This window comes from Palaemon carinicauda, chromosome 8 (assembly GCF_036898095.1).
Source record: "Palaemon carinicauda isolate YSFRI2023 chromosome 8, ASM3689809v2, whole genome shotgun sequence".
Lineage (NCBI taxonomy): Eukaryota > Metazoa > Arthropoda > Malacostraca > Decapoda > Palaemonidae > Palaemon > Palaemon carinicauda.
The window spans coordinates 139,135,315-139,160,930 of NC_090732.1; the positions used below are offsets into that span (position 1 = coordinate 139,135,315).

At 40.1% G+C, this 25,616-nt stretch overlaps 1 protein-coding gene across 1 annotated transcript; it reads left to right on the plus strand.

The window, feature by feature from the left end:
• The first annotated feature begins 10,427 nt into the window (after positions 1-10,427).
• RpS25 (ribosomal protein S25) lies at positions 10,428-16,051 on the plus strand. The gene is made up of 4 exons (XM_068377877.1): positions 10,428-10,545; positions 15,241-15,348; positions 15,529-15,694; positions 15,964-16,051. The coding sequence occupies exons 1-4, from the start codon at positions 10,543-10,545 to the stop codon at positions 16,032-16,034; spliced, it is 348 nt and encodes a 115-aa protein (XP_068233978.1). The 5' UTR covers positions 10,428-10,542; the 3' UTR covers positions 16,035-16,051.
• The last annotated feature ends 9,565 nt before the right edge of the window (positions 16,052-25,616 follow it).

Here is a 25,616-nt window from a genome sequence, read left to right on the forward strand (position 1 = left end):
TCGGTGGACACCTTTCCTGTCTGCAGACCAGGTGCTCCTCCTGAGGAAGTTTTTGTTACATAATTTGTTTTATTTTTCCTTGGTGATGCTGTTCTTCTGCGTTCAACTAAGATAGCCGACGTAGAAGAGCAGTGCCATTCGTGCCTAGGGAATCTGCTGTCATTGTGCCATCACTTTCCTGTCCTGTGCCTGTGGCAGTTCTTGATGAGCACACTGTCTTTGAGGAACTAGCACCGGATAAGTTTTCTTATGTAGCGCTCGATGCTGATCTTCAACTTGAACAAGGCTTGTTGATGGGAAGCAAAAAGCGCTGCCTGGAGGTTTGCCTCCAGGGGATTGACTACTGTACTTCCCTTCCGAGGGAGAGTTATCCTCTCCAGGTGTTGGGTTGTCCTCCCTTCTGAGGGAGAACTTCCCTTCATCATCTTCATCACATCGGCGCATATTGCTGTTGCTGTTTCTTTACCTAAGACTATGCTCCACCTCCTTACTGAGTCGACTCTTCCTTCGAGGGCGGAGCAAAGTCTGAGGCAAGTCTCTCCTGTGAACGTTCACTTCTCATTCGCGAGAGAGGCCACTCATAGAGACTCCTCTTTGGAGGGCTCCTGCTGCTGATTCTCCTGCCCTTTTGGGGGTTTGTCACTGTGGTCTTTGACCCACCGTTCTTTGCCTTAGAGGTGCTCCTTTGCCTTTGGCGGAAAGACGCCTTTTCGGCTCTTCAGCCTCATCATTGCAGCTTTATTCTTCAGAGGATTCTTCTCTTCCTGATTCTGCTGGTTCCGGACTTTTGCCTGCTCGTCAACGAACTCCAATTCGTGACGCACCATTGAGGTGTCGTTCGCAAGGCTCTTCCGGGGAATGCTCGCCCTTCCAAAGGGCACATCCCGTCTCCAGATCATCATTCGGCTGTTCGCTGACCAGCTGTTGTGACCTATTGCAGCTCATTTTTCTCTAGTCCCTGGACAATTCTATTCTGTTCATAATACTAGGCAGGCAGTTAATTCTAATAGCCAGGCCTTCTCCATCATGAGGCTCAATACTACACAGTATTCTAGAAGTTTTATTCCAGCTGTTACCAAGTTGTGGAATGATCTTCCTAATCGGGTAGTTGAATCAGTAGAACTTCAAAAGTTCAAAGTTGGAGCAAATGTTTTTATGTTGACCAGGCTGACATGAGTCTTTTTATAGTTTGTTTTTGACGCTGTTAATAGTTTATATAGGACATATCTGTTTTGACGTTGTTACTGTTTTAGAAAGATTTATTGTTAACTTGTTCTCATGATTTATTTATTTCCTTATTTCCTTTCCTCACTGGGTTATTTTTCTTTATTGGTGTCACGACACTGACAATTAATTTAAAAATTAATATTCAAGATGCGGGATACACAAAGTTTAATTTGTATTGAGCAATATATTTTCAAAAATAATCATACAAAGGTCTGAGCACTTTTAGTAAGTCTAATAATTTCAATCTTGCAATGTTTCTTTTAATAAAATACGTGCTCTTCATATCATGGTAGCATAGTACTATTTATTGTTAACTTGAACAACGGTCAGGGGACGAAGACTTAACATTTAAATTAATTCAATTTCCACTCGAAAATTTCTAAGTCCAAACGGTTCAAAATTGTTTCTAAGTCTAAAAATGAGGGTTTTGGTGTGACCAGCAAAGGAACAAATATTTTGGCAGCTGCTTCTACTGCTGGTTTAGGCCAGACTGATGCATGTCCGGCGGGTATCGTAAGGCGTCTCCGACACCGTAGGGTGTGACCTCATGACGTCAGAGGGAAAAACCAATCAATTTCATCTTCGTCACAGTAATCCAGTTACGTCCAGCAGGCCTAAGCCCTCCTGGCCGTTGTCCGTCAAGCTCCGCCTCAAGACCCCCCAACAAAATCTGCAAGATAAGGTGGGAGGCAGAAAACCATTCGTTGGCAATTTGGCATGGAGACGACCTCTTCTCCGGTGGATGCTGATAAATTGCATTCCCCTCAAGCGAGCTGGTGACCAGGGGGCCTTCACGTGACCACACACAGGGTGTACGTGACATTGGAGCCCTTGGCCTTAAAGCATCTTGCTTTTCCAACTAGGGTTGTAGCTTGGCTAGTAATAATGATAATCGCGCCGATAGCAATCGTGTACTTGCTGATCATCAGTTCGCCAAACTCTTGCCGATTGCCAATCGCTAGCTCAATGCTCGTCATAGAACCCCGGTTCATGACACACCGTCGAGGTCTCTTTCATGAGGCTCTCCTGAGGATGTTCGGCTGTTCGCAAACCAGCTGTTTGACCTACTGCAATTAGTTTTTCTGCTAGCTCCAGTCTTGCCGATCCTTAGCTTAACACTTGCTGGTCATAAGCTTGGAAGCTCACTGACTGCCAATCCCTAGATCGACAATCACTGATTGCTAGCTCATCTTTCTCCGATCTTTGACCTCCAGTCTTGCTGATCGCTAGTTCACTGACCACCGATCACTACCGTGCTGATCGCCGATTGCTAGCTCGTCTTTCACTGATAGCCAGTCGTCAGCCTGCTGATCACTAGCTCGCCGATTCTCCTATTGCTAGCTCATCTTTTTCCGATCGTCTAGCTCCAGCCTTGCTGACTGCTGATTCCCCGCTTGCTGATATCTGATCGTCAGCTTGCTGATCGCTAGCTCGCCGATCAATAATCCCCAATAGTTGGCTACTGTGTTGCTAACTCGCCGATCACCAGTGCTCTAATTGCCGTTCACTGATCGTTAGCTCAACACTCCAATTGTCAAACTTTACTCTAACCATCGATTGTCGATCATCAGTACTCCGAGCGTCCCCTCAGAGCTCAGAGTGCTGATCTGCAATCTCTAGCTTGCCGATCACCAACTAGTCGGTCGTTGAACCATACTGCTGCTCCTTCAACTTATCTGATCATCTGCCAGCTTGCCTATTTGGTGGTGCTCTGATCGTCAGCAAACCTATCGCCAGCTCATTGATCGGCACCCTACCTTTCCCGCCCAACGGTTGTCAACCTACCTTGCCAGCTCAACAGTTGCAAACTCAACGATCGCTGATCACTGATTGTCTGCTCATGCTTTCGCCAATTGTCGATCTCCAGCTCGCCAATCTCCAATCGCCAGTAGGCATCCCGCTGATCACCTTTCACCTGTGACCTCAGACTTTCCTCGGTCTTGTCATTCACTACCCTCATGGCCATCGTCAGACCAACTCTCCTTGCCACCTGCTGGTCAACGAACTCCAGTTAGTGACTCTCCAGCTAGTTCCAACCACCCGGTCACTCATTCTTCAATGACCCTTCAGCAAATGGCCGTTCACCATTCAACAATGGTTATCCACTCGCGGACTTATCTAGCAGTTCGCCATCCACCTTCGGCTCTTCGATCGCCAACTTGCTGATCGTTGAGTCAACCCACCGATCAACGGCAGATCACTGCTCACCGACTGACCAGACAGCCTTCGTCTGGTCGTCAGTCACCATCTCAGGCTCACAGTTTGTCGATCACTGACAGCCCGCCGTTCACCGGCAGTTCGCCGCTCAGCATTCCACCAGCAGCCTTCAACCATTCACTACTCACCCTCTGCCCGTTGTTCCCCAGAAGATCGGAAGGCAAACGACGCCCTCCTCGCTGCTCGCCATCATGCCAATCCATTAAACGATCGGCAGTCCCCATCAGCAGCTTATCAATAGGTGACTACTACCAAACTCTCCGACTGCACAGCGGCCATGATAACCAGCCTTGACCATCGTCAACGGTCGCCAGAACAACGCTGTTCTAAGGAATATTATCAACCCCGTCAGGATGTACTAGGTAAGGTCAAGCGTTGCCTTACCCACCTCTTCATCAGTTAAGGCTGAGTCCTTACGCAGGGTATCGCGCCCTGTTCACTCATCTCTCCCTCCACAGGTCAAGACCCCAGCGTCATCAAGCTCTTTGGACTGAAGTTCACACCATGTTGGAGGTTATACAAGCAGTAAGACCACAAGGTCTTCATATGCACACTGTACATAAAGGATGCATACTTACAGATTCCAAACTATCCATCTTCAAGGAAGTATCGGAGATTTAGTCTAGACAACAGGAAATACCATTTCAGGGTACATGTACCGTGCTTCGGTCTTTCCACAGCACCCCAAGTCTTCACCAGAGTGTTCACCCTTGTATCATCCTGGGCTCACAGGATCAGCATCCGTCTCCTCAGTTATCTGGACGACTGGCTGATCCTAACAGACTTGGTGGCAACCCTTCTTCAGCACCGAGACAAACTTCTGAGGTTTTGCTAAGATCTGAGGATCATGGTAAACCTCGAGAGGTCTTTCCTGCTTCCAACTCAGAGACTGGTATACCTAGGAATGATTTTAGACACCAATCTCGACAAAACCTTCTCATCAGAGGACAGGATAACGAGGCTGAGAAAGGTCGCAAGACTATTTCTCAAGACGAGAAGAACTCCCAGCCCAGAAATGGCTATGTCTCCTCGGACTTCCATCACCCCTGGCCTGTCTAGTTCCCAATGGCTGCCTCAGGATTGAATCTCTCTTGTGCGGCTTGAGTCCAATTATAATCAGCCCTTTGATTGCCGGGACATTCTGGTACCCATGGGATCAGAGGAACGGACGGACTTCAAGTGGTAGGTGGCAGACGAGAATCTGCGGAGGGGTGTAGATCTTCTCGTCCTCCCCCTGGAGTTGATGCTGTTTTACGACACATCAAAAGAAGGGTGGGGAGACCAACATACTGCACCACACGACCTCACGCCTCTGGTCAGGATCCGAAAAGTACCTTCACATATATCTCTTAGAGATGGATGCAGTCTTACTGGCCCTTCAACAGTCCCATCAGTTCCTTGTGGGCTACTCAGTGGTAGTGATGAGCGACAACACCACAGTAGTGGCTCACATCAACAAACAAGGAAGTACTTGTTCGCAGCCCCTATCCTATCTAGCAATAGAGCAGTATAAATACTGAGATGGGCCGAAATCCAATCGGTACCGCTATCAGCCTGCTTCATTCCAGGCAAGAGGATGTGCTCGTCAACACTCTGAGCAGAGCATCTGAGATAAGGGGTACCAAATGGTCTTTGGATCATATAGTAGCCAACAAAGTCCTGACTTTGTGGGGTTCTTCGCCCATGAATCTGTTTGCAACGGCCCTGAACTTCAGGCTCCCGCTGTTCCCCAGTCCCAGACCTTAAGGTTGGCAAATTGCATTCCAATAATGGTGGGACAACATCGACGTTTACGCCTTTCCATTGTTCTGTCTGATGAGAAGGGTACTCAACAAGGCCAGAACATCGGTCAACCTCTCAATGACTCTTATAGCTCTGCTATAGCATCATGTGGAATGGTTTCCGGACCTTCTACATCTCCTGACAGAGCCTCCAAGAGAACTCCCTCCATGACACGATCTACTCAGAAAACCACATGTCAACATCTACCACAAGGCCATAGCTTCGCTACGAATGCATGCCTGGAAACTACCCAACATTTCCTCACTCAAGAGAGGATTTTCGCAACAAGTTGCAAAGGGGATGTCTGGTTATCTGCAGAAATCCTCAGCAGCAATCTATCAGGGAAAGTGGAACGTCTTCTGTGGTTGGTGTCATGGAAGGGGTACTCTCTACTTGATGCCACCATTACAGCAATAGCGGAATACCTTGGGTATTTGCGGGGGGAAAGGTGCCTTTTAGTTTCGGCAGTGAAAGGCTATCGCTCAGCCTTGAGCCTTGCCTTCAAACTGAAAGGAATGTACATCTCATCGCTAGAACTTTAATTATTCATACAGACTTATGAACTTACCTGTCCTCGGTCGGAAGCGAGACCTCCACCTCTGAATGTGGTTCGAGTTCTACAACTGTGAGGTTTTCCTGTGGTTGGACATGGGTGTCGAATAGCCTCCTAGGCCCAGTGCCTGGTCTGCAGGGCAAATTCGTAAATACAATCCAAAATCATACAAGTATAATCAGATGTATTCATTAAATATCCTTTAGTGATGAATATCTGAGTCTTAAGATTTTTCATACCACATCCAGGTAAGTATAGATAATTTAATTATTATCATTAATACTAGCCTACTACTGTATAGTGAATCTACATTCCTAATTAGAAAATAAAAACGTTACAAGGTCAAAGACCCATAACGGAAATCAGCCTAGTGTGTTGTGGAAAAGAAATTATTATTATTATTATTAGGCTACTTGCTAGGCTACAACCCTATTATTATTATTATTATTATTATTATTATTATTATTATTAAATGATAAGCTACAACCCTAGTTGGAAAAGCAGGATGCTATAAGCCCAGTTGCCCCAACAGGGAAAATAGGCCAGTGAGGAAAGGGAATAAGGAAAAATAAAATATTTTAAGAAAAGTAACAACATTAGAATAAATATTTCCTATATAGCCTAAACTATAAAAACTAACAAAACAAGAGGAAGGGAAACTAGATAGAACAGTGTGCCTGAGTGTACCCTCAAGTAAGAGAACTCTAACCCAAGACAGTGGAAGACCATGGTACAGAGGCTATGGCACTACCCAAGACTAGAGAACAATGGTTTGATTTTGGGGTGTCCTAGAAGAGCTGCTTACCATAGCTGAAGAGTTTCTTCTACGCTTACCAAGAGGAAAGTTTCCATTGACCAATTACTAGATAATAGCTAACCATTGAGAGAAAAGAATTGTTTGGTAATCTCAGGCGTATGAGGTCAGAGGAGAATATGTAAATAATAGGCCAGACTATTTGGTGTATGTGAAGAGAAAGGGAAAATGAACCGTAGCCAGAGAGACGGATCCAATTTAGTACGGTTTTCTCAGTCAAAGGACCCCTAACTCTTTAGTGGTAGTTTCTCAATGGGTGGCTGGTGCTCTGGCCAACCCACTAATGCCCATAATGGGGTAATAAAAAATTTAGAATCTTATGGTTAATAATCATGCTAAACAGAAGCAGCGTATTTTTTTTCCAAACCTATAAACTTTTACATAAAATTTCTTCGCAGTTGCACCTCAATATTATTATTATTATTATTATTATTATTATTATTATTATTATTATTATTATTATTATTATTAGCTAAGCTACAACCCTGGTTGGAAAAGCAGGATACTATAAGCCCAAAGGCTCTAACAGGGGAAAATAGCCCAGTGAGAACAGAAAATAAACTAAATGAGAGATAATGAACAATTGAAATAAAATATTTCAAGAACAGTAACAACAGTAAAAATAGATCTTCCATAGATAACCTATATAAAGAGACTTACGTCTGTTTGTTCTACATAGAACATTTGCTGCAAGTTTGAACTTTTGAAGTTTTACTGAATCAAGTACCTGATTAGGTGGAGGATTCTACAACTTGATAGTCACATCTGGAATAAAACTTTTATAGTACTGGGTAGGTCTAGTAATGAGCCTCATGATTGAGGAGGCATGACCAATAGAATTATTACTGCATATCTATGATTACGAACAGGCAAAGTATTATGAATGGCCTCTCTGGCCCCAACACTGAGCCATATGGCCTAAATTCCCTAATTCAGTACAAACAAATGTGGGTGAAGATACACAACTGTTACTTATTGAAAAGCGAATGAAACTAATTCTACGATATATTGAACATAGCAATCAATTTGACATGATTATTAAGCCAGTTGAAAACTCTTGGAACAAGTATGATACCTTAAGAAACAAGATTAAAGTAATTAAATGGAAATGCATTAGTAAATTTACCATATAACTGACTTTCTCGAGAAGGGAATGGAAATGATAATAAGAAAAAAAAAAAACATTAAATACAGAATACATGCTCTAAGCCTAGGGTCATTGTTAATACCTGAAGAATGACCAATATGTAATAGTCCAAGTTGTTTTATACACACACACACACACACACACACACACACACACACACATATATATATATATATATATATATATATATATATATATATATATATATATATATATATATATATATATATATATATATATATTATATATATATATATATATATATATATATATATATATATATATATATATATATATATATATATATATATATATATATGAACCTAAAGAAAATAAATAGCGTAAAGGAACGTAAAAGAATATAGAATTATTATTATTATTATTATTATTATTATTATTATTATTATTATTATTATTATTATTATTATTATGTTATATATATATATATATATATATATATATATATATATATATATATATATATATATATATATATATAATTCTGAATAACCTTTGCATTCAGATCTTCCCAGACTGTACCATCTTGTATACGTAGTTATTCCAACTGTGACTAAAATGTGGAATGATCTTCCAAATGTCGCTGTTGAATCAGCGGAACTTCAAAAGTTCAAACTTGCAGCAAATATTTTTATGTTGAACAGGTTGACTCATGACTTATATATGACAGATCGATCTATCATAACGTTGCTACTGATCTTAAGATATTTCATATTTTTATTCATTACTTCACATATAGGGCTATAGTTTATTTATTTTCCTATTTCCTTCTCTCACTGTCACTGGGCTATTTTCCCTATGGTTGGAGCTCGCCGGCTTGTGGTATCTTAATTTTCAAACTAGGGTTAACTTAGCTAACAACAACAACAACAACAATAATAATAATAATAATAATAATAATAATAATAATAATAATAATAATAATAATAATAATAATAATAATAATAATAATAATAATAATAATAATAATAGTCACTTTTAAAGTGGCGAACTACTTCTCTTTAATTCAATAAAGAAACTGTAATGATTCCTTCTGTATGTGTTTGTTTAACTCAATTTTATTGAGACTGTTTCTTCATCTTAATTCTCTATGTGCCCAAATGTCTTTTAAGCTCTTATCCATGCGCACGTTTTTTTATTTTTAATGATGATCGTCATAATACTACATAATTACTTCTACTGTATTCTCTCTAATAATCATCAGTATAATCCAGAATTAATATTGATTTTACTTATCTTTTAATCATTTTCTTTCTTCGACTAAAGCTTTTCCCGCTATTTCTAGAGAGCCGTTTCCAAGTTCCTCTATCTCAGATGTCCTCTATTGTGAGATCTTTCTCCTCCATATCTGCTGTTCCACACTCCATCCACCTTCTCTTTGGTCTCCCCCTCCTCCTCCTACCTGGAACATCCATATCCAGCATCCTCCTCCCAACACACACCCGAGTCCTGGTCTCTTCTCATTACGTGCCCAAACCAGTGTAGTCTCTTTTCTTGGATTTTCTTTGACACCTCTGTAACCTTTGTTGATCCCCTTACCAAGTCATTCCTAACCTTATCCAGTCTCGTGATCCCAGCCATCCATCTTAGCATTCTCATCTCTGCAACATTAATATTCTTCTCAAAGATCTTTTTCATGGGCCAGGTCTGTGCACCATATGTCATGGAAGGTCTCACTACAGTTTTATGTACCTTTCCCTTTAAGTTTATCCTTCGATCACACAACACTCCCAATACCCTTTCCCAATTATTCCATCGTTTAATAATTTTCTGCTGAAGGCATATTTAAATATAAATTCCGTAATTTGATAAAATTCTGCCTTTAGCTTATTAGTATTTTGGATTTAAGATGTCTCTCATTTGGCAGTCTTATTGCTCAGAATATCTCGTTTAATTAAACTTTTCTTTTTATACCAATTTCTATATTCAAAACTTTTTTGGCTCATTTGCATTTTAGTCTTTCCTCTCACTTGATACTAGGATATTTACTTTTGTTTCCCATAAGACGACTGAATCACAGGTAAATCAATCTATTTGTACACCTCATTTTGGGGCAATTTTGACTGAAGTTTGGTCAGTATTACTGTATAGTTTTTCATTGCATTTAATATCTATTGTAGTTATTGTTGAGGGTAACATTCCATATAAGTAAATAAATTACATTAAGCTAGTTTGAGAAATCTTAAATTATTGAATGTCTAATAAATCCGTTTCAGAAAATAATGAATCGGAATATTAAAAGTAACAATACTGCCTAAATAATGTTAATTATATAATTTTTTTCGATCCACTTGTAGATTTTTAGGTATTTTTAATTTTTATCATATACCTAATATTTCAAGAAGAATAAAATTTCATATTATGTTTTATCGGAAATAATCACCAAGTAAATCTAATTTGTATAAAGAACCAATGTGTTAGTTCTCCTGAGCAACCAATCAGAAACTAAAGTCACCCCGAACCAGGGGTGCTTTTGTACGATAATTACTATACATGTGCGATTATTTTAACTCTGGTACAATGTATGATAGATACCTTAGGTATATACATATGTGTGTGTGTGTTCAATTGAAAAATTATACTAAAATATTTTGAAATAAGTCAATCATTTAACTCCTTAATTATTATATTGAAACCGTGTGCAATAATTTTGATTGAAAAACAACAATTTTAAGGCCCATGTACGATAATCCAGTGAAATAATCTGGCAACTCTGCCCCGAACTCTAGCCAATCAGGAATCTCGAAGCTCCGTCCCTTCATCACCACAACAAACTGAGGAAAGATGGTGAGGTTCTATCCTGCTTATTTCATTGATTTAAATTCTTCAATCGGCGTTTTATTAATAATTTAGAGTAACAGTTTCGATGTTAACCAATTGTTTTTAATGCTGTTGAATTTTAACCACCAATTTACATGATTTTCAATGAAAATGTTCATTTTAAGTATACTCTTACCTTGCACGTGTGATCCCGTATCGAGTCTATTGTCAAGGGTTGGAGCCTCTCAATTAGATTATTGTTAAATTGCGTGGCTCAGTTGTTGTTAAAATAGACGGTTAGCGTTTTCTCAAGTGCGTCTAACTATGGAATAGATTCCCTGCATATTTTAAGCTACCGGTTCAGCTCGGCTACGGTAAGTGTAGTTGCAACCTACCTTACCATGAGTTACTATGTGACTTGCCGTAGTCTTTTGATATTTGGTCAAAATTACACATGCTAAACGTTTTTCAACATTTGATTTTTCATTTCAAGGTTTTAAGTGGTAACGTTCAACTGTATCCTATAAGAAAGCTACAACAGTGATAACCAGTTCCTCACGCGTTGATTAAGAGTGGTCATGAACTTGCCTAAACTCCCCCCCCCCCCCCTCTTTAACCTAACCTACAAGTCCTCTCCTCCTTACTTATCAAACGGGTGTGTGTACTCCCCCCTGCGACCCCCCCTCACACTGCCGTTTTCTAAGTTAGCCATAATAATACAGGTGGCCACTATCATACATGCACCCCAAATTTGATACTAATTTTCCCTTATTGGAAACCTGAAATTACTTGGGTATATGTATGATACTGGCCGCCCGTGTATATGGTGACCGCCGGCTAAGAATACGGTAGGGTAAATTGGTTGAGGCCGCATATAGGTGTTAACCCCCTTTTATGCAAGTAGGTTAGGTTAAGTGGTGTTCATTTAGTATTATTGCAGAATAATTGAGTTTTTGTTGTACAGCGCCACATCTTATGATAAAATAGAATAAGGGGAAGAAAAATCCCATTATGCAGGCAGGAGGAACAGTGTGCTTATATACAAATGCGGGTAGTTTGTAGCGCTACGGCCAAGCGTCCTAATTTGCTTATTATCGCTCCGACTGTTATCTTGTATAGAATAAAAACGTTTGGAAATGGTCTACGGAGCTTAAATATGTGTAAGGGGGGGTTTGGGGCGCAGCCCCCCTGGGTAAGGACACGTCTTTTAGCATAGGTTAGGTGGGTTATTTAAGTTAGCTTCTCCCGTCGTACTCGTAGGTAAGGAAACTTGTGTAAGGGTAAGGATACGGCTTTTAGCATAGGTTAGGTGGGTTTTTTAAGTTATTTTCTCCCGCCAAAATCGTTTTTAGAACGACGGCCACAGTTCAGAATATTCCCGTTTTCTACGGGATCTGGCCGTCACCCTACAAAGGCTCCCCATTCAGCTATTTTTGCGTGACAGTTTTTTTCTAGATGCATAATAAAAGTCGGAGACATATGAGGCATTTAGTAATCAGGTGAAAAGGCAACTCTATGCTCCTATTGATCTTGGAATTGAAGAGTAAAGTACAGGTGTGTTATAGCGTTTAAGGAAAGAATAGATGGCGTATAAAGGGGGAGAGAAGAATGTTAACGAGTCAGATCCATTTCGGAACACTTATTGTACTCGGATTAAGTATGTCATACTGTATATTGTATTTTGAGTATGATCTGTGAATTCATTAAAACCAGGGAAATTAATGCTTTTTTATTGTGTGTGTGTAGCTCTCTCCTTCATGTACAGTAATTATGAGGTTCTTTAAATGGAGGAAAGCAAATAATGGCAGGATATGTTGAGGAGGGGTGGTCGGGGGGGTTTATTAAAAAAAGAAAATCCAGCCTGGTTTCCTCACTAAATACAACCTAACAAAGTTTTGATGACAGCATGCGTTTGATATACTGTATATTCAAAATGTATACTAAACTGAAAATGTTACTCAAAAGTGTCACTATTTGTGAATTGTATATTTTATGGACACGAGTAATATGAATGAGGGAGGCCCAACGGATCGCTGCAGCAGCAGCGGAGTCAGCCCTTGAAGACGACTCACAAGTAACACGTACACCTTTTATTTTGTATATACTCTATATTGAATATATATCAAATGTACATTGGCATAACAAACTTCTGTTAGGTTGACTATCAGTTCCAGGTTGTTTAGTGAGGAAACCAAGCCTTTTTTTTTTTTTTTTTTTTTTTTTTTTTTCTTTTTTTTTTCCATGTCATTTTTTTTTTTTTTTTTTTTTTTTTTTTTCCCAACATATATTCAAATGTTTTGCTTTCCCCCATTTCAAGAACGTCTTAATTATTGTACAAGAGGAGAACTGCGTGACTGCCCTTATGTTCATGATTTTCATAATGAATATATGCATATCTACTAAAAATCTTTGGCCGGTTTCTACAATGTTATTGCAACTTGAAAAATGCTTTCTATATACATTCATTCTGCTACCCATTTCAAGTAGACTTGGACTGAGATTACCAATAGATGTCAGTTTTAACATACAATTATCGATGGTATAGTAACAGATCATTTGACGAGTAAAGCCACCGACAAACAAACTGACGCTGCATGCCTGCGTCTCCGGGACCGGGGAGTGATAAGGAAAATATTTATCGGTACCCCAGATGTTTTCAGATTACCATCTGAAAGCATTTTGTAAACCCCCCCCCTCCATTATGTAAGTAGGTAAGGACACAGCTTGTAGGGTGTGGGGGGAGGGAGTTACTTCAGTTGGTGTCCATATTTTATACACGCTTGAGGAACTGCTACTTATATACGAAGGCCCTGAAATACTATAATTTATTATTAAACATCATGTAAGAAAATTAATTGGTTGCATAATGAGAAACCTCCAAGATGTCTGAATGCCTCTGACATTTAGTATGTACTTTTTTTCTGAAGGTTTTCTTGCTTTGTGAAATTATCATTCACAAAGTTATCAATCAATTAACATTAATATACAAAACCCAACAGTAAAGGGTTTCCCTAGGTGGGAGTCATGGCTTTGGTGGGATTAAATGAAAACTAACCATTTACAGAAGATAATGGTAGAACCTAAGAACACAAAGTGGGGTGAATGTAGTTCGTTGGGACATGGTAAGATGAGAGTACGGCGGTCTAAGGATACGGCCTCTAGGTTAGGTTAGGTGGAGAACCGTTGGTTAGGTTATGTGATGTTTTAGCATGAAGCTGCCTTATGATGCTATTATTGTCTTACCTTTTTAGTCAGAGTATCATGTTTCCATGGTTAAGGGTAGAAATAGCACTGGAATGACCAATGGGTAGAGAAGCCACAAATTCCAATGTTTGGCTTACAAACTTTTTTCCGTAATAATGCCAGTAATGTCAGTGTGAACGTAAACAGAAGGTTTCGCATGTTTATGACAATTGGTCATAGTTGCATGCTGTTGTTGAAATATACATTACCTCAGGGCCTAGCACCAAACTTTTATATAGAATATTCAGAAATACAATTCAATCCTTAGCTTCTTTCACTTTTATCCATCATTATGTTCTCCCACTTTGCCTTTATCCATCTTGCTGACTGACCTCCTTACTTTTAAGTAAGAAGTGTAATCCTTACAATTTTATCTGTGGCCTAAATATTCCCCACTTGGCCACATGTAACTGAGCTGAATAACCTTAGTGGACCCAGTTCCTTCCACTAAATCTTATCCAATCTGTCTAAATTCATTACACCCTCCCTATCTAATTCTTAATACAATCCCATACCATTTTGTCTAATTCAGCAGCAAATTTTTCCTTTTTCGCCCACCCAAAGTAGAATCTCAAAATTCCACCTTGCCATCTTCATGTCTGTTTATAGTTCAGCTTTTGTTTTTATAATGCTTAGTTTTTTAACCATACATCATGCACTTATTTTGAATTTGGTTTATTTGGCACTCTTCAGTGACCTATTTCCCATAAGCTGTTTGTATGTTACTTTGTTATAGATTCCTGCCAATCTTATCTGTTTAAATTTGACACTTCGTTAGCCACCAACTCGTTTTTTACTCCTAATTCCCTCTTTCAGTATATCCAGTGTGTCATCACGAGGTTCTTTCATAGTAATTTTTTTTTTATTTTTTTTTCTGGGAAATCGTTTAGTCAAGTTGCAGGAGACTACTTGCATTAATAGTGATGTGATTTAATTTTTACTCCTTCAACCTGCAAGGTTTTTATTTTTTTTATTTTTGGTGGGGGGGGGGGGTTAACTTGCAATCTTCTGCAGATTCCACTTTGGCATTAGGTGTACAGTAATGTATCTTATTTACACAGAGTACTTTACAGTGATGTCCTGAAATGGAAACTTATTCAGCTGTACGATGCAGTGGCATGTAAAAATGTAATGAACAAAATTGTAAAGTCTTTCTGTCAAGTCCCAAAATTGGCATAGATTTTGAGTGCCCAGTATTTGGTTAAGTATTTTATTTAAAGGTACAACCTATAGCACACAAGTCTGGAACATTTTCTATAGTTAAGGTTGCTTAAATGGAGGCAATGAGCCAGTTAAACAACTTACCGCAGAGACTACCTGGTGATGTTTAGTACAGTAGTTTAGATAAATTATCGAGGGGTGGTTGGGTAATTATGAAAGTGGAAAACATGGAATTATAGTGTGATGATTATGGTTTAAAATTATACTTGTAAATTTTAATTAGATCACATTTTACTCAATGACATTTTTCTTCAATAGCCTCCCAAGAAGGATAACAAGGGAAAGCAACCCTCAAAACAACCTGCCAAAAAGAAGGAAGGAGGAGGTGGTGGCAAGGCCAAGAAGAAGAAGTGGTCCAAGGGAAAAGTAAGTTTTAATCGACTCTTGATAATTTAAGCAACTTGTCTTTTATTGAATGATGTACTGTACTTAAACCATGCCTTGATTATTTGCCTAATTACATATTTAATTTTTTCCTTGATGAATAATAATAATGGTTCCTTAGGAAATGCATATGCCATGCGCTAATACATGATATTCTTTCAGGTTCGTGACAAGTTGAATAACTTGGTGTTGTTTGACAAAGGCACTTATGACAAATTCTTGAAAGAAGTCCCCATTTACAAGTTAATCACCCCCTCCGTAGTTTCTGAAAGGCTTAAAATCACTGGTTCACTAGCTAAAAGAGCTCTTGAAGAATTGCATAGTAAAGGTAAGTGTACAAATATGACGTACAGCAGGTAATAACAAATTCTTATCTGGTCAAATATTTGTTTGTTGATAGTTTTCTAATAATTGTGTATTGATTTCTTTTTGCTTGGATGGATATTTCCAAGACTATGTGGTGGTGCAGTCAAATCAAAATAAATATAATTCCCGATTGGTTAGATGGAGTCCACATTACGTAGAGAATATCAATTATTTTAAGAAGTGAATCTATTGCTTGCATTTTCATGTTAACAAAACTTTCTGTTCCTTTAGGCCTCATCAGACAAGTTGTAAAGCATCATGCACAGGTTGTCTACACCAGGACCACCAAGATTGAGGACTAAATAAACTTTATTAAGAACTCTGTGTTTGATTTTTTATTGTAGAGGTAACCTTTTGCTGTGAGCATTGTACCAGGTTAATGTAAAATTGAAATAACAGAAGCATTAGACATGGTAAAGGGTTGTTTGACATGTTACCTTTAGGGCCGTCACTGCATTATTGTTAGCCAATATTTTAATTGGGAAAACTATTTGATAATTCAAGGTGATGGAACAGTAGTAATATGTATATATTATATTTGTTGTATTATAGTATTTTATACATTTACAAAAGTGGGCATTCCTGAATTTATATTTTTTTTACCCCTATGAAGCTCTGCAAATGTGAAACTAAATTATGTTTGACATTTCATTGTGGAGCAATTGGTGATAGTAACTAAAAACTAGCCATATCAACACAAAATACAAAACCTTGTTCTTTACATAGATTCAGAACTAACTCGACCACTTTTGATTTGGCCATTTTAGAGAGTGGCCATACTTTGTTGCCTCTCCCTTTTCTTTTTCTCATTTCAGTATTGACCACTGTTTTGCAAGAAACCAGCATGCGGCTTTTTCCAGGAAAATTCCGCTCTTCCTTAGAGGTATACCTTCAGATTTGCCTGTCGTGCAGGAGGTAAAAGTTGAAAATCTATTCTTCACCCATGAGCTGTGCCTCAGAGGCTAAGAAACCTAGACTTTCTTCTTGCAGGATCCCCCTTCTCTTTACTCTGCTCGTTTAGTCTCCTGCTCCTTCCCGTGAGATGTACCCTATTGATGTTGTTTGTAAGCTGTGGCCATCCTTGGCACTTTTGGGGTCCTCCCCCAAAGGATTGATTTCTTAAGGCATTAAGGGGCCGGCCATCTAATGGCCTTTTTTAAGGACAGGACTTTGATTTGATATTCATGCCACCTAATGAGGTGACTTAGGACATCAAACTGCATAGGGTTTTTTGCTTCTGACATTGTTTTGTGACGCCAGGGCGATTTATCCTGAAAATGTGTTTTTTCAAATTCTATCTCCTCTTGATGATTAATATTAAGCCTTGGGATTACTACCCTATATAAACCTGATGTAGACCTCCGGTCAAAGGATTTTTTTTTTTCCCCTGTGGCTGCGGAGGCATAAAAACAAATAGAAAAGCGCCAACGTACCCCTGCATGTCGTAAGATGCGACTAAAAGGGACGGTACGAGGGCTGGGAACCCCCTCTCCTGTATTATAATCCTGTGAGACATCAAAGAGCTGGAGGCGGTTGGGGAGAGTGGCTGCTCCCCGCACTAGTTTGAATGTGCGTGGAAGTATGTTTAGGAATTGAAAGATGGATATCTGTGCTTTGAGTGAGACAAAGATAAAAGGGAAAGGTGAAGTGATGTTAGGTGAAATATCTGGTAGTGTCTGGGATTGAAAAGGGAAGAGCAAGAGAAGGTTTGGCTTTATTGCTGAGTGAATGGATGACAGGTAAAGTAGTGGAATGGAAGGAGATATCATCTAGGTTAATGTGGGTAGGTAATGTTGGGCTTTTGTCAGTGCGTATGGGCCAGGTTGTGAGACAAGTGAAGATGAGGGGAATTAATTGACTATGGGTGTAGAAGGAATTATGTAGTTGTCATTGGTGACTTAAATGCTAAAGTCAGCTCTGGATAGGTCATTGGGAAGTATGGTGTACCAGGTGAAAATGAGTGTGTTGAGAGATTGGTAGAGATGTGTGTTGAGCAAGAGATGGTGATAAGTTTTAGTTTTTTTTCAAAAAGAAATATAAAAAGTTTACATGGGTAAGAGTGGTAGAAAGGACCTTAATGGATTGTGTTGATAACTAAAGAATGGATGTAAGATTGAGAGACATGCACGTGTTTAGGAGTATGGTTAACGGTATGTCTGATCATATTTTGGTGGAAGGAAAATTTCCTGTAGCAAAAGAGTGGGGGAATAGAGTAGGTGGATGTAAAAGGGAGCTAGTGAAGGTTGAAGAGCTAATAAAACCCGGGAGGGGGTGTTAAAAAGTATTTATCAAGAAAGGTTGAAAATGGAATATTACGCAGTGAAAGTAAGAGGAACTGGTAATTTAGAAGAGTGGAAGTTAGTAAAAGAAAAAGAAAATTTTGTTGGGATTGCAAGAGATGTGTGTGACAAGAAGTTTGTTGGAGGCAGCATGAGGAGGGGCAGTGAGTGAAGGTAAAAGTGGAAGAGAAATAGAGGGCTTTTGAAAAATGGCTGCAGAGTAATAGTGTAGAGAAGTATGAAAAATGTGGAAGTAAAGTGCAAGGTGAGGCAAAAAGGACAGCTGACCTGAGGTGGGGTCAGGGATTGGGTCATTCTTATGAAGAGAGTAAGGAAGGATGGTTCAAGAATTGAAGACTGAAAGACGGAAAAGTAAGGTTGTTAAAAGGAGAGGAGGCAAGGAAAAGCTGTGCGGAATATTTTGAAAGTTTACTAAATGTTGAGGATAACAGGGAGGCAGATATAATTTCTGTTGCAGGTGTTAAGGTGCTGCTGAAGGGAGATGAGAATGAGAGAGATTACAAGAGATGAAGTGAGGAGAGCATTAGATGAAACGAGAGTAGGAAAAGCATCGTTATGGATGGTGTGAGAGCTGAAATGTTGAAGGGAGTGAGTGTGACTGTACTTGAATGGTTGATGAGATTGTTTAATGTGTTTTGTGTTGTCAATGGTACCAGTAGATTGTGCGTATATTGTACCACTATATAAGGATAAGGGAGATGTGCCCGAGTGTTGTAATTCAAGGGGTATTAGTTTGTCGAGTGTAGTTGGAAAAGTGTATGGTAGAGTTTTGATTAATCGCTTTAAGGATAAAACAGAGAATACAATCTAAGAAGTACAGGGTGGTTTTAGAAGAGGTAGGGGTTGTATGAATCAGATTTTTACACTTGGGCAGATATGCGAGAAATATTTAGCAAAAGGTAAGGTGGTGTATGTTGCGTTAATGGATCTGGAGAAAGTGTATGATAAGAGTTGATAGAGATGCTATGTGGAATGTGATGAGGTTATATGGAGTTGTGGAAGGTTGTTGCAAGCAGTGAAAAGTTTCTACAAAGGTAGTAAAGCATGTGTTAGGATAGGAAATTAAGTGAGCGATAGGTTTCTGGTGAGAGTGGGACTGATACAGGGATGTGTGATGTCGCTGTGGTTGTTTAACTTGTATGTTGATGGAGTGGTGAGAGAGGTGAATGCTTGAGTGCTGGGATGAGGATTGAAACTGGTAGACGAGAATGACCATGAATGGGAGGTAAATCAGTTGTTGTTTGCAGATGATACTGTACTGGTTGCGGACGCAGAAGAGAAGCTTGGCCGATTAATGACAGAATTTGGAAGGGTGTGTGAAAGAAGGAAGTTAATGTGGGTAAGAGTAAGGTTAGATGTTCGAGAATGGAAGGTGGTGCGAGGTTGGATGGAGAGTTACTCGAGGAGGTGGATCAGTTTAAGTACTTGTGGTCTGTTGTTGCAGCAAATGGTGGAGTGGAAGCAGATGTACTTAAGAGAGTGAATGAAGGATGCAAAGTGTAGGGGGCAGTTAAGGGGGTAGTAAGCAATAGAGGGTTGGGCATGAATGTAAAGAGAGTTCTGTATGAGAAGTGATTGTACTGACTGTGATGTATGGATCAGAGTTGTGGGGAATGAAAGTTACGGAGAGACAGAAATTGAATGTGTTTGAGATGAAGTGTGAGTTCTGTATGAGAAAGTGATTGTACCAACTGTGATGTATGGATCGGAGTTGTGGGTAATGAAAGTTACGGAGAGACAAATTGAAAGTGTCTATTGAGTATGGCTGGTGTATCTCGAGTAGATGGGTTAGAAACGAAGTGGTGAGGGTGAGAACAGATGTAAGAAATGAGTTAGCAGCTAGAGTGGATATGAATGTGTTGAGGTGGTTTGGCCATGTCAAGAGAATGGAAAATGGCTGTCTGCTAAAGAAGGTGATTAATGCAAGATTTGATGGGAGAAGTACAAGAGGAAGGGCAAGATTTGGTTGGATGGATGGAGTGAAGGAAGCTCTGGGTGATAGGAGTATAGATGTGAAAGATGCAAGAGAGTGCAAAAATAGGAATGAATGGCGAGCGACTGTGACGCAGTTCTGGTAGACCCTGCTGCTTCCTCCGGTGCCTTGGTTAACCGCGGAGGTAGCAGCAGTAGGGGATTTAGCATTATGAAGCTTCATCTGTGGTGGATAACGGGGAAGGGTGGGCTATGGCACCCTAGCAGTACCAGCCAAACTCAGTTGAGTCCCTTGTCACGCTGGGGAGGAGAGGTCCCCTTTTTCGTTTCATTTGTTTGATGTCGGTTACCCCCCAAAGTTGGGGGAAATGCCTTGGTATATGTATGTATGAATTTTTCCATTGTAAAAGAAAATAAACCCTAAAAATATGACATGAAAATTCGAAAAAAGTTCAACATTTGATTGTTTATAATGTCTAGATTATATACAATATTTCAATGCTATATCTAAAATTAAGGGAGGAGATAGAATTTGAAGGTCAATAAGTAAATTTTTTAGAATGGGCGCTCAAAGTATGTTTTTTGTATTTTGACAGACAGTATTAATAAATCATTATGAATTTTGTTACTTTTTTGATATTAATAGAGCAAAACATAATTATTTATCATAATTTCATCATAATGAAGATCCCTTTGCTCAAAATCTTTCTTCCATTGGCGAGATGATCTCTGTTTCACTACTTTGCTAATATCGCTGGTATTGCCCACTTCTGAAATATTAGAGCGGATTTTTTTTCATCTTTGACATGAAGATTTTGCTGAAACCAAGAAAACGCACAAAAACTAGTCAATGTCAGCGGTCAAACTCAAGTGTGTGTACTCTGGGGTTTGTGCTAGGACAGAAGGCCAAACAGTGTTAATTACTATGTGATAATTTGTCTTGTGAATCATGGAATCTATGCAGATACCATTGTTCACAATTTGTTTTATATTAAAATTTAATACTGTATCAAAATTTACGATAAGAAATACAGCATTTTCTTGTAGGGAACAATATTTTTGGTTGATAGAGTTGTTACCTTTTAACTAAGAAAGTTTTGCATACTCATTCTCCATTACCATACGAAGCTCGGTGAATTATTTTTCAGGATTTAAGTGTTATTCTTCCTATTGGCATACCGGCAGGGCCCCTTAAAGTTTGACGCATAGTAGGAGCCATGATCTGCCTAGGCCTTTCTCCTTTTCTACGGCCCTGTGCCCTAACCTGCTTCTCCGTGGTTCTTGAGATCCTGTAGGTTTCCCCCCTGGAGAGTAACAACTTTGCCTTCCCCTTCCAGCCCCTTTCCCCCAGTGTGAGTGTGCTTTCTTCGGATACTCTTACGGCTGGGGGTTGTCCTTGCTCACGAGAACAACTCAAGCTCAGTCTCTTACTGACAGTAGAATGAGCACATAGGGTGATGGCTGCTACAGGTAATTATCCGTTGAGGTAGAGAGAGTTGTTTAAGCTCTGCCAGACCCTCTATCAACCTAAACCTTGCGCTCGTTGAGCAGATCACCCTCACCCCTCGTTGGTTGGTTTAGTGGTATATGTTTGTTTACGCATCAAGTCCTTGAGTAGCAATAACTATACCACCTCTCACAACATTACATGCACACGCCCGGATGGCTACCCCTTATGATCACAACTGAATGGATTTGGGATGTTTTCAGTTCTACCCGAGTTTCGGTTATGACTTTGGCTTCATCAATCGAGTACGATGAACGAGTTTCTATTCCTTTGACAACAGTGGTGTCTCAGGGAATCCTTGGGTCCCTTTGATCATAGATCATGGAACACGGTCATCTTTCCGTGCTCCCCCTGCCCATTCGGCACCTGCGTCTTTTATTGTAGGACTACTAGGAAATTGAGCTTTTGTGAAGTCTTGGTCCCAGTACACACTATGAATCTTATATTAGCCTCTTGGTGCAGTTGTGGCATTGAAATAAATTACTAGCGGCCAAACTGTACTGCAGCACTGTTAAGCTGCTAACTCGTTTTTGCTTACTAGTTGCTTGGTTGCAGTTCAGCCTTTTTTGATAGAGGATGTATACCAATGATCAAAATGCCCTACAGAGATGCATCCTTGCTTCCTTCATAAGCAAATCCTGGGCTTGGAAGGATATGAACCTCCAGAACTGAGCATTGAAAGTATTTGGCGACTATTTTTTAGCACAGGATCCAGCAGGTCGTTGCTACTGCTTCAGCTCGTACACCCAGAGAAGCTACTCTCGGGCCTCGTTCCCCTTTTTAGGCTCGCAATGACGACTATGAATGTCCCCTATCTCATCCGGAAGGTGGATGTATTACAGTACGTTCGGTCAAAAGCTGCACTGCCTGACCCCAACAGCCTTAAAGCCCTTCCAATTAGTTTCAGAATCGCCCTACCTTTAGGTCCTGTTCTACATACGCACTGTCTACAACCTTGGTGGATCTTACTGATCCACCCCCAAAGGGTGAGATGACCTTAGATCTGCTGTTGTACCCTTAAAGACCCAACTAGGGAGATTCCTTGGTCTAAGCTGGTGTTTGGTTCATTGTGGAAGGTGAACTCTCAGATCTGTTAGGAAGGAATCCCTTATGGTTTTCAACTTGTCCAGATTACTTCCCCCTTCGTAAGTCAAAGGAATCATTACGATATCCTGAATGGTCACCCTCCTCCCTAGCCTTTAGGTCCAGCAGCATCAGTATTAATGCATTTTGTGGTCAATGGAGAAGTTGGTGCCACAACCTATGGTATTCTCTGCTGGAGACCCCTCAGGAATGGGGAAGCTTGCTGAGGTGACCTTTCAAGCCGCCTCCCTTGACGAACCATTTGTCTGATCTGGTGCTGTTTGCTTCCTAGCCAACACCGAAGATCTCGAATCCTGGCCAAAAGCATGTCTTAAATGACAGCATCTGACATCAGAGTGGTAAAGTTCTTGGCCCATAATGCAGCCAACCAATGGGCCAAGTGGGTCTTGAGATTCTGATGTCTCCAAGTTACTAAGTCACTAGTCAAAGAGGGAAGTCCTCCGCAACCTCTCTTGTAACACCTGTCCTTGTTCCCAGAGGACGATGTCGATGCTGTTATGGAGATATGGAGAAAGTCTAGCAGTGACTAAAGGCCATAGCATCCTGACCCTTGGCACCAGTTGTGCCAAAAGCCCTAACCATGCGTACACCACAGGAATTGCTATCATCCTTCTAGGTAGAAGCAACAACCCTATGAAAGTACTGTAAAGGGAGGTAGTTTCTAAAGGTGGACATCATTCCTGCTAGGGGGTCATTCCCCTCTTGATACCACCAGAGGGATGCCAGAGAAGTGTGTGTTGCCCCATTAATCAGCCCTCCCCTCCCCTGATTTGTCACCTATCGGTTCCATTGTCCTTTGCCCATGATTCAGCGAGAGACATTGCCCTTCATGCGGAAGGAAGTCCAGAGCATGTTAGGGAAGATGTAGAAGGGTCCCCAGGGTTCTTCAGTTGACTTTCTTGTAGAGAAGGCACTTGAAGGCTGTAGACCAGTTGTATACCTCTTGGCCTTGTATGTATTTTTCCTTGAGACTTTAAAATAGAGGTGGAGGTTGATCCCATGTTGAGTAAGTACCTAAGATTCTGCCTGCACAAAAAAATACGCTATTTTCGTGTGCTGTTATTCAACCTGTCGACAACATCTCGTGTTCACGATTATTAATTTTACACTCGACATTGTTATATATCAATATCATGCATCGCCTTCATTTCTGGATGACTGGCAGACTCAGTGGAGGCCCTGTTACACTTAGATATGCTTTTTGAATTTTGCCAAAATCTATCGCCATCATCTCTTACGCCTATTGACGCAAAGGACCTTATATTTCACCAGTTCTCTGTCTTGAGCTTTTAAATCGATACTTTTCTAATTGTCCTCTCCTACTTCACGTTTCATAGTCCTCAGTCATGTAGGTCTGGTTCTACCAACTCTTCTAGTGCCTTGGGGAGCCCTGTTGAAAGTTTGGTGAACCAATCTCTCTTGGGGAGTGCAAAGAGCATGACCAAATCATCTCCATCTGCCTCTCACCATGATCTCATCCACATATGGCGCTCGAGTTATATCTCTTATAGTTTTATTTCTAATCATGTCCTGCCATTTAACTTCTAATATTCTTCTGAGGACTTTGTTCTCAAATCTACAAAATCTGTTGGAAATTGTTTCATTGTCATACCACGACTCATGTCCATATATTAACACCATGCTAGGCGGTATATCGTAGCAATCCACTTTGCCAATGGTTGTATAAGCGGATGAGCAACCTGGTTAAGTAACTAGAACTTGCGTGGACGAAATGCCCCCTTAAATCTCTAAGTCATTGGCAACAGGGTGACGGATTGGGTATAAGGAGATAGACAAGCTGACTCTTTGGCTTATACCCTTGATGCCTGGTGGATGATCATACTAGAAATAGTATGGACTGGCAGGGGTCACTTGCCTCAGTTAGTTAGGCACTGTGCATCACAAGGAACTGGCTATCCTTTGATGAATCTAGCCAATGAATCCTCTATGGATTTAGTCTATGGAAAGCAAAAATGATTAATGGCACCCAGTCTTGTCCGTAGCAGGGTGCTAAGAATCTCCCGGATTATAAATACTAAAGAAAAATTGAAAACTGATACTTGGAATGTTAGAACCATGAATAAGATTGGAAAGTTACAGCCAAGATCTATAGGCATTAATAAATCCTGAAGTTATCTCTTGGGCCTCAAGCAAGTACAGTATACAACTGCAGCCCCAAACAAATCTGGTGTGCCTGAGGATACATGTTGATACCAAGCTCTCAAGGTTTTTCCATCTCGTCAGGATCAAAATGTTCGAGGAAGTAGCTCAACCTTTTCTCCTTAGGCATTCACTGGTAGCCCATCAGATGCTTAGTCCCAAATGGCAACTGAAGACCCTATGGTCTCAGTGCTGGGATTGTCTGGAAACATGTTTTGAAAGGACAACTTGGGGAGGAGGGTGCAAGACTCCAACCTTCACCCAAGGGTAAATCTCTATCCTCCTCTCCCCTCTTCCCCCAAATTTGATGGTCTTCAGATATGCATCAAAAGAAGGGTGAAGGTAACACGTGGCCTCGGGCCTATAATCTGATATACAGTGAACCCTCGCTACTTCGCGGTTCGACAATCGCGGATTCACCACTTCGCGGGTTTTTTCCATAACCCATATATATATACATATCGCGGATTTTCCGGAAAATTCGAAAATACCGCGAAATCTGAATACAACCAAATACGATATTTTGTTACCTGTAATTCCATTAATACTGTAATTAGTAATATCTGCTCTTACTGATTGTTCATTGCATTACATATGATATATAATTCAGCACAGAAAGAAATAAAACACGAAAAGAGAATGTGATCATACGATAATACTGTACAGTACTGTACAGTATACAGTACAGTACGTAGTAAAATTAAATCGAACATGAAACGCAAATCAGATGCAGTCATACCATATTAGAATGGTGTAAGGCTGCTGATGGCTACTACTGTACAGTACTACAAATGTAATGGATGTGCTTCTTTTCCATGAATCTTTTGTATGTATACGTACATAGTACTGTATCCAATAATATTCTTTGTTGCAAAAATCAC

Coding starts and splice junctions, on each gene's coding strand:
- RpS25 (XM_068377877.1), top strand. Junction 15,349..15,528: donor AGAAGTGGTCCAAGGGAAAA/GTAAGTTTTAAT, acceptor ATATTCTTTCAG/GTTCGTGACAAGTTGAATAA. Junction 15,695..15,963: donor TGAAGAATTGCATAGTAAAG/GTAAGTGTACAA, acceptor CTGTTCCTTTAG/GCCTCATCAGACAAGTTGTA.